The sequence below is a fragment of the Vipera berus genome (genome assembly GCF_964194415.1).
Source record: "Vipera berus genome assembly, chromosome: 4".
Lineage (NCBI taxonomy): Eukaryota > Metazoa > Chordata > Lepidosauria > Squamata > Viperidae > Vipera > Vipera berus.
The window spans coordinates 2,605,026-2,617,642 of record NC_138206.1 but is presented as its reverse complement, the minus strand read 5'-3'; the positions used below and the strand labels follow the sequence as shown (position 1 = coordinate 2,617,642).

The 12,617-nt window shown below is 45.4% G+C and overlaps 2 protein-coding genes across 2 annotated transcripts in view; one reads left to right on the top strand and one right to left on the bottom strand.

Moving 5' to 3' along the window:
* PPME1 (protein phosphatase methylesterase 1) overlaps window positions 1-3,480 on the top strand; it is a 46,624-nt gene extending 43,144 nt beyond the window's left edge. Inside the window, exon 14 of the mRNA XM_081327909.1 lies at window positions 2,806-3,480. Within this exon, the coding sequence (XP_081184035.1) occupies window positions 2,806-2,965 (160 nt within the window). The 3' untranslated portion in view covers window positions 2,966-3,480. The remainder of the gene's footprint in view (window positions 1-2,805) is intronic.
* Window positions 1-12,617, bottom strand: part of P4HA3 (prolyl 4-hydroxylase subunit alpha 3) — a 33,258-nt gene that overhangs the window by 2,558 nt on the left and 18,083 nt on the right. Inside the window, exons 6-11 of the mRNA XM_081327844.1 lie at window positions 9,124-9,287; window positions 7,532-7,699; window positions 6,982-7,046; window positions 2,938-3,097; window positions 2,046-2,108; window positions 829-897 (exon numbers count right to left, since the gene is read on the bottom strand). Of these exons, the coding sequence (XP_081183970.1) occupies window positions 829-897; window positions 2,046-2,108; window positions 2,938-3,097; window positions 6,982-7,046; window positions 7,532-7,699; window positions 9,124-9,287 (689 nt within the window). The remainder of the gene's footprint in view (window positions 1-828; window positions 898-2,045; window positions 2,109-2,937; window positions 3,098-6,981; window positions 7,047-7,531; window positions 7,700-9,123; window positions 9,288-12,617) is intronic.

The window sequence follows — 12,617 nt, the reverse complement described above, 5'->3', positions numbered from 1 at the left end:
GAGTGAGTGAGTTAATGAATAAATGAGTGAATTAGTGAATGCATGAATGAGCAAAGAATGAGTAAATTAGTGTGTGAAAGAGTGAATTAGTGAATAAGATGAGTGAATGAATGAATTAGTGAATGCATGAATGAATGAGCAAAGAATGAGTGAGTGAATTAGTGAATAATTGAATGAAAGAGTGAGAGTGAATGAATGAGCAGAGAATGAGAATGAATTAATGAGAGACTTGGGGAATGAGTGAGTGAGTGAATGAATAAATGAGTGAATTAGTGAATGAGCAAAGAATGAGCGAATGCATGTGAATTAGTGAATGTGCGAATGAGTAAATGAATGAGAGTGAATGAATTAGTGAATGAGTGAGTGAATGAAGGAGCAGAATGAATTAATGTGTGCCTGAATGAGAGTAAATGAATGAGCGAATGAATTAGTGACTGTGTGAATGAGAGTGAATAAATGAATTAGTGAATAAGTGAATGAGAGTGAATGAGCAAAGAATGGGAATGAATGAATTAGTGAATGCATGAATGAGTGAATGAATTAGTGAATAAGTGAATGGGAGTGAGAATGAATGAGCAAAGAATGAGTGAATGAGTGAGTGAATCAGTGAATAAGTGAGTGAGAGTGAATGAGTGAATGAATGAGCAAAGAATGAGGGAATGAATGCATAAATGAGTAATTGAGTGAATGAATCAATGCACAAGTGAACCAACAAACAAATGATTTGGCTGTTTGTGATAGGGACATTTTTGCCAGGAAGCAGATCTGAGAACAAAGTTGGGTTTTGACTCGTCGGAAAGAAAACCGGCTGGGAGGGGAAATTCCTACCTTCACAACCGGCACGCTCAGATTTGCATAAATGAAGGCAGTCGATCCTCCGGCTTCTACTGAACTTAACTAAGCAAAAAGAGGCAACAGAAAGGATGAATCCTAGAATAACTAGAAGGGACCTTGGAGGTCTTCTAGTCCAGCCCCCTGCCCAAGCCAGGAGTTCCCATACCATTCCAGGCAAATGGTTGCCCAATCTTCATTGAAAAGCTCCCGTGATGGAGTCCCCACAACTACTAGCTCTAATTCACAATTCTAGTCTCAGTAGCCCTTGTTGGGGTGGCTGGGTTGTATGTTAACACAATCAACATTAATTACAGTAGGGGGTTTGTTCATATCAGGGGGTCCCCAAACACCTTTCAAAGTATATGAATAGAATAGAACAGAACAGAATAGAAATACGGAATTGAATGGAATGGAATAGAATAGAAAATATGGAATGGAATGGAATGGAATGGAATAGAATGGAATGGAATGGAATGGAATGGAATAGAATAGAATAGAATAGAATAGAATAGAATAGAATAGAATAGAATAGAATAGAATAGAATAGAATAGAATAGAATAGAATAGAATAGAATAGAATAGAATAGAATAGAATAGAATAGAATAGAATAGAATAGAATAGAATAGAATAGAATAGAATGGAATGGAATGGAATAGAAAATATGGAATGGAATGGAATGGAATGGAATGGAATGGAATAGAATAGAATAAGGATTAGAATAGAATAGAATAGAATAGAATAGAATAGAATAGAATAGAATAGAATAGAATAGAATAGAATAGAAAATATGGAATGGAATTAGAATGGAATGGAATGGAATAGAATAAGAATAGAATAGAATAGAATAGAATAGAATAGAATAGAATAGAATAGAATAGAATAGAATAGAATAGAATAGAATAATAGAATAAGGAATAGAATAGAATAGAATAAGGATTAGAATAAGGAAGAATAGAATAGAATAGAATAGAATAGAATAGAATAGAATAGAATAGAATAGAATAGAATAGAATAGAATAGAATAGAATAGAATAGAAATATGGAATGGAGTGGAATGGAATAGGATAGGATAGGATAGGATAGGAATACAGAATAGATTAGTGATGAGAGACAGAGTGAAGGTGGGCCTTCCCCTCAGCAATCTCTTGCACCCCTCAGTCTGCTACAGATACCGGAGAAAGAAAGAAAGAAAAATAGATTAAAACCTCACATAGATCATCAATGTAGCTATTCGATTTCCAGATTTCATCCGATACAGGGGGCTTTTTCTGGACTGAATCAGAAGGGGAACAAAAATGAGATTTTTTTTGATTGGGAGCAGCTTGTTGCAAGATCAGCCATTCAATGGAGTTTACAATGCTTGTATTGTTTGTCTACATGGGTCAATTCTCAACATAGCCATTATTTTTTTTAATCCCACCTTTATTATTATTATTATAAATAATTAAGGTAACGAACATACACAATATGCTTTCTTCCTCCTATTTTCCCCACAACAACCTTGAGAGGTTGGGCTGAGAGAGAGGGACTGGCCCAAAGTCACCCAGCTGGCTTTCATGCCTAAGGCGGGACTAGAACTCCCCATCTCCTGGTGATTGGCCCTAAGTCACACAGCCAGCTTTTATTCCTAAGGCGGGACTAGAACTCAGCACCTCGTGTAATTGGGCCAAAAGTTACACAGCCAGCTTTGATGCCTAAGGTGGGACTAGAACTCCCCACCTCCTGGTGATTAGCCCAAAGTCACTCAATCCACTTTCATGCCTAAGGCAGGACTAAAACACAGCACCTCAAGATGATTGGCCCAAAGTCACCCAGCTGGCTTTCATGCCTAAGGCAAAACTAGAACTCACCACCTCCTAGTGATTGACCCAAACTCCTCCAGCTGGCTTTCATGCTTAATGCAGAACTAGAACTCTCGAGTCACCTGGTTCCTAGCCTGGCGCTTCCTGATATCTTTCTGTTTTTTACAGCCCGCTGGCCTTCCTTTTTCTTCTTCCCTTTTCGGGAAAATCTTTGGTTATAAATCAAGCCTGGCTATTTTTGCATCTGAAGAGGGAAAGGCTGTTTTCACAGGCAAGCGGTTTGCAACAGGTTGAACTCACCGTCGCATGGTCGAAGTGGGGCTCGTAGTGGCCTCCCAACCCGTAGTTGACCACCTGGAGGTATTCTGCGTAAGGGTGCTGGATACTCAGGCCGGTTAAGGCCGCAGCCCGCCGACCCAAGGCCCCGATCACGGGATCCACGCCGTCTTTCAGCCAAGCACTGAAAAAGATCCAGCAACAGCCCCAGTCCGACAGTGAGTGAACACAACTGGGATGCACCAGAGAGCAATTTAATGACTCGGAACGGCTTTTGCCTCCAGAGGTTGTGGGTGCTCCAACCCGGGAGGTTTTCAAGAAGAGGCTGGAATCTCTCCACAATAGTATAAGGTCTAGAAGATCTCTACGGTCCCTACCAACTTGGTGGTTCTGTTATTCTGCTATTCTGACTTAATCCATAACTCTAATCAAAGGGGGGGAGGGGGAGGGGGAGGAAGACTGTGGGGTCCTTGGTGTTCTCTGAGATTGATGCTTTTCTTGCAGACGTTTCATGACCCAACTAGGTAACAATATCGGTGCTAGAAGGGAGTGTGGTTTGTGGAAGAGGAGGAGGAGGAGGAGGAGGAGGAGGAGGAGGAGGAGGAGGAGGAGGAGGAGGAGGAAGAAGAAAAAGGACTGTGGGGTCCTTGGTGCTCTCTGAGCTGGGTGGTTTTCTTGCAGACATTTCATGACCCAACTAGGGAACATCATCAGTGCTAGAAGGGAGTGTGGTTTGTGGAAGAGGAGGAGGAGGAGGAGGAGGAGGAGGAGGAGGAGGAAGAAGAAGAGGAGGAGGAGGAGGAGGAGGAAGAAGAAGAAGAAGAGGAGGAGGAGGAAGAAGGAGGAGGAGGAGGAGGAGGAAGGGGAAGAAGGAGAAGGACTGGTGATAGAGAAGAACTGTGGGGTCCTTGGTGCTCTCTGAGCTGGGTGGTTTTCTTGCAGACATTTCATGACCCAACTAGGTAACATCATCAGGGCTAGAAGGGAGTGTGGTTTGTGGAAGAGGAGGAGGAGGAGGAGGAGGAGGAGGAGGAGGAGGAAGAAGAAGAGGAGGAGGAGGAGGAAGAAGAAGAAGAAGAAGAAGAAGAAGAAGAAGAAGAGGAGGAGGAGGAGGAGGAAGGGGAAGAAGGAGAAGGACTGGTGATAGAGAAGAACTGTGGGGTCCTTGGTGCTCTCTGAGCTTGGCTGTTTTCTTGCAGACGTTTCATGACCCAACTGGGTAACATCATCAGCGCTAGAAGGAGGGGGGGTTATGGAGGAGGAGGATGAAGAAGGAGGAGGAGGAGGAGAAGGAGAGGAAGGGGGGAAGCAGAAGGACTGGTGACAGAGAAGAACTATAGGGTCCTTTTTGCTCTCTGAGCCAGGGGGTTTTCTTGCAGACGTTTCATGACCCAACTAGGTAACATCATCAGGGCTAGAAGCAGGGCTTTTTTTCTCATAGAACGCTCAGAACGGAGTTCCGGCACCTTTTTTGGATGGAACCTTGTAGGGTAGGCAAGGCGGGTTGTATGACATGTCTGAGTTCCGGCACCTTTTTCTTTGACAAAAAAAGCAATGGCTAGAAGGGAGTGGGGTTTGCGGAGTAGAAGAGAAAGAGAATAGGAGGAGGAGGAGGAGGAGGGGGGGGGAAGGAGAAAGAGGGAAAAAAAGGGAGAAGGAGAAAGAAGAAAGAAGAAAGAGGAGAAAGTTACCGGGGTGCAGAAGAAGCAGTTTTTCCACACACACAAAATAACCATAATAAAAATCTGAAAGCATCCATTAACAAACTTCCACCTAACAGCCATTCCCACCTATATTGCTAATCAGCATTGACAAGGCTTCAACTGGACCAAATTCCCATCTGAGATCCGGCGATCCAGCCCAGATCTTCTTCTTTCTACAGAGCAGGCGAGGCCAGAGAAGAGTTAACTGCTTTCCCCAGCTGGAGAAGCATTTAAAGGTTTGGTGTGTTTTTTTCCCCCCTCTGCCCGTTGCAAAATTCAGCAGTGAGATCATGAAACATATTTTAGGGGGTGTGTGGTGCAACTATAGCAACTTGATACTGTATGTGGGGGTTTTTTTTCACACACACACACACAGACACACACTTTCTTGGCTTTTCAAGAGGCCGTCTGCAGTCATTTCCCCCTTCAGCGCAGACAGACCTTCCCGGGAAATGATTAATGGCGCTTATAAATTCATAGGGAAGGAAAAACCAGACGGGCTTTATAAGGTAGACGTGGAAAGTAATTCAGGAAGGCTGAAGAGGTGCAAAGGAAAGGTGTGGCTGGGGCACTTTTGGGGTGCAAATCCCGCCGTCCCCTTAGACGGGCTGCTTGCATCTCAGGGCAGGAAAGGAAAAAAAGGGGTGCCGGAAGGAAAAATAAAATTAAAAAAGGCCGTATTTTAAGTTTAAGTTTATTATATTTGTATACCGCCCTTCTCCCGAAGGACTCATTTTGAAACAATGGCTGGAGAACATCCAGGAGTAGCCAGCTAGGGCTCCTCCCAAAGATGGCGGGAGAACAGAAGAAGGGGAGGAGAGGGTGAGCCGCCCATTCTCGTAGACCCTGAGATGGGTGGCGAAGGAAAGATGGAAGGAAGGAAGAATAGGAAAGGAGGGAGGGGGAAAGGAAAAGGAAGGAAGGCAAAGGAGGGAGGGAGGGAGGAATAGAAAAAAGAGATGAAAGAAAGGGAGGGAGGAAGATGGGAGGGAAGGAGGGAGGAAGGAAGGAAGGAAGGAAGGAAGGAAGGAAGGAAGGAAGGAAGGAAGGAAGGAAGGAAGGAAATGGAAGCAAGGAAGGAAGGAAGGAAGGAAGGAAATGGAAGCAAGGAAGGGAAGCAAAGGAGGGAGGGAGGGAGGAATAGAAAAAAGAGATGAAAGAAAGGGAGGGAGGAAGATGGGAGGGAAGGAGGGAGGAAGGAAGGAAGGAAGGAAGGAAGGAAGGAAGGAAATGGAAGCAAGGAAGGGAAGCAAAGGAGGGAGGGAGGGAGGGAGGAATAGAAAAAAGAGATGAAAGAAAGGGAGGGAGGAAGATGGGAGGGAAGGAGGGAGGAAGGAAGGAAGGAAGGAAGGAAGGAAGGAAGGAAGGAAGGAAGGAAGGAAGGAAGGAAATGGAAGCAAGGAAGGGAAGCAAGGGAGGGAGGGAGGGAGGGAGGAATAGAAAAAAGAGATGAAAGAAAGGGAGGGAGGAAGATGGGAGGGAAGGAGGGAGGAAGGAAGGAAGGAAGGAAGGAAGGAAGGAAGGAAGGAAGGAAGGAAGGAAATGGAAGCAAGGAAGGGAAGCAAAGGAGGGAGGGAGGGAGGGAGGAATAGAAAAAAGAGATGAAAGAAAGGGAGGGAGGAAGATGGGAGGGAAGGAGGGAGGAAGGAAGGAAGGAAGGAAGGAAGGAAGGAAGGAAATGGAAGCAAGGAAGGGAAGCAAAGGAGGGAGGGAGGGAGGGGAAAGGGAAGGAAATGGAGGGAGGGAGGGAGGAATAGAAAAAAGATGGAAAAAAGGGAGGGAGGGAGGAAGCAAGGGGAAAAGGAAATGGAAGGGAAGCAAAGGAGGGAGAGAGGGAGGGAGGGAGGGGAAATGGAAGAAAATTGAGGGAGGAAGGAATAGAAAAAAGATGAAAGAAAGGGAGGAAGGAAGGAAAATGGGAGGGAAGGAGGGAGGAAGGAAGGAAGGAAGGAAAGGGAAGCAAGGAAAGGAAGCAAAGGAGGGAGGGAGGGAGGGGAAAGGGAAGGAAATGGAGGGAGGGAGGAATAGAAAAAAGATGGAAAGAAGGGAGGAAGCGAGGGAGGAAGGAAGGGGAAACGGAAATGGAGGGAAAGCAATGGAGGGAGGGAAGGAGGGAGAGGGGGAGGGAGGAAGAGGAAAGGGAAACGGAAGGGAAGCAAAGGAGGGAGGGAGGGAGGGAGGGAGGAAGAAAAAGATGAGAGGAGGGGAGAGGAAAGGGAAAAAGGAGAACGAAGGAAGAAAAAAAGGAAGGAAAAGAAGGAAAGGAGAAAGGGAGGGAAGGAGGGAGGAAAGAGAAGGAGAAAAAGGAAAAGGGGAAGAAATTACTGGCTGGGGAATTCTGGGAGTTGAAGTCCACCCATCTTACCTCTGACTTATCCGATAGTCGGCCTCTTCCTGTTTTTCTCCTGAAGCCACCACGGATCTCTGCAACTGGAGGAAAAGGGGGATGAGGGAGAGAGAAGAAGAGAGGAGAGGAAGGAGAGGGGAAGGGACGGTTCATTTAGTGACTACTCTTAAGTTACAACGTCACCCAGAAAAGGGATTTAGGGCCGTCTTTCACCCTTACAACCGCTGCAGCATCCCCAGGGTCACGTTCTCAATAATGCTTGGAAACTGGCATGTACTTATGACAGTTGCAAGGTCCCGGGGTGTGTGTGTCATGTGCTCCCCTTTGGTGACCTTCTGACGAGCCAAGTCAATGGGGGGGGGAAGCCGGATTCGCTTAAGGACCGTGTTGCTAACTGAACCACGGCAGGGATTCACTTAGCCACCGTTGTAAAGTGCGGCAAAACGCGCTCCACAAATTTCTCACTCGGCCGCCTAAATGTTGGGGGGGGGTTCCATTGCGGTCGTTAAGTCCAGGTCTACAGCGGGAGAAATGCTAAAGAAGACCGGCCCGCCAAGGCACCGCCTACCCCGGGAGCCGCCAGGGCCTTGATCTTCTCCGCCTCCGATGGGCTGACGAAGTCGTGGTACAGGGTCACCTCCGGCCGCGGGTGCAAAATTTCCTTTTTCAGAGGCTGCAGCATCAGCCAAGGGCTCCGGTTGGTCTCGTAGGAGCAAGAGAGCCGGTCGTCAGCTGGCTGAAAGGAGAGCGGGACAAAGCGGGACCGTTTTGCAAAGCAACGTATTTATTTTATTTATTTATTTTTAAAAAATCATTAGGATTTACGGGTTGGTTAAATGTGTTTGCCACCCTTCTCTCTGCAAGGTGAGGACGCCGGGCTGGCTTCAATAAGAATAAAAAAAATGTCTAACGCAGTGTTTCTCCATCTGGGCAACATGAGGACAGGTGGACTTCAACTTCGACCTGCCTTTAATACCCCCACCCCCTCTTCTGGGGACGCCTCTGAATTATTGGATCTATTCTAGTCTGTCAGCAAGCCACGTTGAAGGGTGTCTTACACCACCAGCTTGGTTTTTGGGAAAGGAGGTTTGATCCCTTCCTGGCTTCTTGGAGACTCTGTTTCAAGGTCCTTGGTGAGTCGATTGGGAGATTCATGAGGACTAGAAAACATGTTAGAAATGAATTGGCAAGGAACTGGCAAGCTAATGGCAAGGAAATCAGAATGGGGAAGGTGTTGGAGCCGGAAGACCCGTGTTGTAAGTCTTTAAGGGTCGGGGTTGCTGTTATGTATTGGGCTTAATTGTAACACCACGTAAGCTGGAGCTAGCTAACGGCTCCCAGCAACTCAGACACCCCGTCTCCAGTGCTGCTATTGGCTGCCCCTAGGCGGCAATGGGTTGCTTTAAACCTATTGGCTGCCGCCTAGGGGCCAGGCTATAAATTGCTGCAGGCTGCAGCTCAGTTCCTCAGTTCAGATCCTGCAAGCAAATAAACATGACCATTGCTGGTGCGCCAGTTGCAACCCTACCTGGACCGAGATGCCCTACGCACAGTCACTCATGCGCTCGTGACCTCCCGTTTAGACTACTGCAACGCCCTCTACATGGGGCTGCCACTCAGAGGCTTCAACTGGTGCAGAATGCGGCCGCGCGAGTTGTGATGGGGGTCTCCCGATACTCCCATGTAACACCTCTACTCCGCGAGCTGCATTGGCTTCCGGTTGCCCTCCGGGTGAGATTCAAGGTGCTGGTGATGACCTATAAAGCCCTAAATGGCGAGGGTCCGGGATATTTGAGGGAACACCTGCTGCCGGCATCAAGCTCCCTTCGTCCAGTGCGCTCCCACAGGGAGGGTCTTCTCAGGGTGCCGCCGGTTAAAGACTGCCGGCGGATAACACCCAGGGGGAGGGCCTTCTCGGTGGTAAGGATAAAGTGGGAACAGAGTTGCATGGAACATGGGAATTTCCTTGGGAAAGGCAGATTACACATACACCTGCAGAGACATATATTCATATCTATCTATCTATCTATCTATCTATCTATCTATCTATCTATCTATCTATCTATCTATCTACACACACACACACACCACATCACTTTTGGTCCCCCTCTAAATGCTACGTGCTTCTTCCTCAGAAAAAGGCCTCCACGGCTCGCCCACCTGAGCCCCCAGCCTCTGGCAGAGCTTCTCGTAGGCGTCTCGCGTCTCCAGGTGGGTCACGTTGGGTCTCTGCAAAGGGATCCTTTCTTGGCCCTCCTCCCGATCCCTCCTCAAAAGCTTCTCGTACTTCAGGACGTTCCTCGCCATCCGTTCGTTGCCTGGCTCTGGGGGAGAGAAGAATCTGTCCCAGCCATCCTCAAACCAGGGCAGAAAATGGCGTGCTACCCAGCCCCAGCTTTCCTCCTTGTCCTGTGCCCTCCAAAGTGATCGAACACCTGGAACGTTTAGATGCTGAGACTCTGGAAAGGGTGCAGAGAAGAGCAACGAAGACGATCAGGGGACTGGAGGCTAAAACATACAAAGAACGGTGGCTGGAATTGGGTATGTGTAGTTGAACGAAGAGAAGGACGAGGGGGGACAGGATAGCAGTCTTCCAGTATCTCAGGGGCTGCCCCAAAGAAGAGGGAGTCAAGCTAGTCTCCAAAGCGCCTGAAAGCAGGACAAGAAGCCACGGATGGAAGCTAGTCAAGGAGAGAAGCAACCTGGGACTAAGGAGAAACTTCCTGACAGTTAGAACAACTAACCAGTGGAACAACCTGCCTACAGAAGTTGTGGGTGCTCCATCACTGGAGGTTTTTAAGAAGAGATTAGAGTCAGTCACAGTTCTAATATTTTAAAGGTAGCCCTTGACTTACCATCATAATTGGGGTAACAAAATGCTGCAGATGTTAAATGAGTCACCACGTGATTTTACAACCGTTTCTACTGCAGCCGTCAAGCAAAACAGCATAGTCGTTAAATGAATCACATGGTCATTAAGATAGTCACACCGTTGTTAAGCGAATTCAGCTTTCCCAATTGACATTTGCAACTGATCGCAAATGTGAGCACCTGAATTGCAATCATGGGAGTGGCACGACAGTCATAAGTTTAAGGTCAGGTTATAAATCACTTCTTATGAGGCCGTTGTGACTTCGATCCACTGTTAAATGAACAGTTATACCTCAAGCAAAACCTGTGCAGCAATTTTTAATGTCAGGATAATAATTTAATAACTGAACAGCTTATGTAAAGGTGGATGATGCAATGATAGGATGATGCAATGATAGGAATGACTCAGCAGACTCTGTGTCCCTTTAAGAGTAAGCAGTGGTCTGTGTCCCTTTTATACTCAGACTCTTAAAGGGATGTATCCCTTTAAGAGTCTGAGTATAAAAGGGAAGTTTTTTGCTGGAGTCTTCCTCTCTCTAGTCCTTTTGACTGTTGTGACTGCTGTACATTGGAGTTTGTGTGTGTGTGTGTGTGTGTGTGTGTATGTATGTATATGTATATGTATATAGGGACGCAGTGGCTCAGTGGGTTAGGACGCTGAGCTTGTCGATCAGAAGGTCGGCAGTTTGGCGGGTCGAATCCCGAGTGCCGCGTAACAGAGTGAGCGCCTGTTACTCATCCCAGCTTCTGCCAACCTAGCAGTTCGAAAGCACGTAAAAATGCAAGTAGGAAAATAGGGACCACTACGGTGGGAAGGTAACAGCGTTCCGTGCGCCTTTGGCGTCTAGTCATGCCGGCCACATGACCACGGAGACGTCCTCGGACAAGTGCTGGCTCTTCGGCTTTGAAACGGAGATGAGCACCGGCCCCTAGAGTTGGAAAATGACTAGCACGCGTGTGCGGGGGAACCTTTACCTTTACCTTTATATATGTATATATGTACATTGGAGTTTGCTGAATGACTATGTATACAGCATGTGTGTGTGTGTGTGTGTATGTATATATTATTTCTAGTGTATATTTGTAGACATTGTACAATAAACCACATTTAAATACAAACCACTGTTTACTGTATTTACTCCTGGGTTACCTCAATGCAATAAGACTGTGCATGCTCTGACATTTAAGCACGGCATTCATTTTATAGGGCAGAGGGTTTTAAAATTTTTAGGCTCTGGAACTTCTTAATTTTATTTTATTTTAAAAATGGAACCATTAATCAAGAGGCAAAATTCTACCCATAGAAAATTGGCAAGAGGGCGAAACTTGTGTTTGCCATTTATTTCCCTTTCAACTTTCAGAAAAAGGACTACCTCGGTTTTGTCCCCAAAATATATATTAGCTTAGGAGGAATATATATTTTAAGTAGTATTTTACTTTTTTATGTTTCTTTACTCTTGCTCTCTTTTCCTTTTCTTTACTGTTTTTTAACACATTCTTTAAGAAATGTAAAAGCGTTGAGATGGTTTATATGGGAAAAATGGATTTAAATCTTTAAATGTAATTAACTGTTGAGAAACTCTTAACCAGCAAGAATACTTTGAACTTTATAGGAGAAACAAATCAAAATAAGGGCTGTAACAGGATATAAGATGTGGCAACCAGAATGATTAGATAGAAAAGAAATATTATATTGATGTGATCATTATTTCTAGGAACATTGGGAAAAGAATCATATACTGTATGTAACTGTTATTTTTCAAAATAATAAGAACTGTATTATTTGCAGACGACACCAAGCCTGCAGGAATAGCCAATACTCCAGAAGATAGGCTTAAGATACAGGAGGATCTGGACAGACTCGAACACTGGGCACTATCTAACAAAATGAAATTCAATGGTGAAAAAAGTAAGGTTCTACATTTAGGCAGGAAAAATCAAATGCACAGGTATAGTATAGGTGGTACCTTGCTCGATAGTAGTAACTGTGAGAGGGATCTCGGAGTCCTAGTGGACAATCACTTCAATATGAGCCAGCAGTGTGCTGCAGCTGCCAAAAAAGCCAACACAGTGCTAGGCTGCATTAACAGAGGGATAGAATCGAGATCAAGTGAAGTACTAATACCACTTTACAATGCTTTGGTAAGGCCACACCTGGAATACTGCGTCCAGTTTTGGTCACCACGATGTAAAAAAGATGTCGAGACTCTAGAAAGGGTACAGAGAAGAGCAACAAAGATGATTAGGGGGCTGGAGGCTAAAACATATAGGGAACGGTTGCTGGAATTGGGGATGTGTAGTTTAACGAAGAGAAGAGTGAGGGGTGACATGATAGCAGTGTTCCAGTATCTCAGGGGCTGCCCCAAAGAAGTGGGAGTCAAGCTATTCTCCAAAGCACCTGAAAGCAGGACAAGAAGCAACGGATGGAAACTAGTCAATGAGAGAAGCAACCTAGAACTAAGGAGAAACTTCCTGACAGTGAGAACAATTAACCAGTGGAACAACCTGCCTCCAGAGGTGGTGAATGCTCCAACACTGGAAGTTTTTAAGAAGAGACTGGCCAGCCATTTGTCTGAAATGGTATAGGGTTTCCTGCCTGAGCAAGGGGTTGGACTAGATGACCTCCAAGGTCCCTTCCAACTACTACTACTAATTATTATTATTATTATTATTATTATTATTATTATTATTATTATTATTATTATTATTATTATTACTATTATTATTATTATTATTATTATTATTATTACCGTATTTTCCGGCGTATAAGACGACTTTTTAAC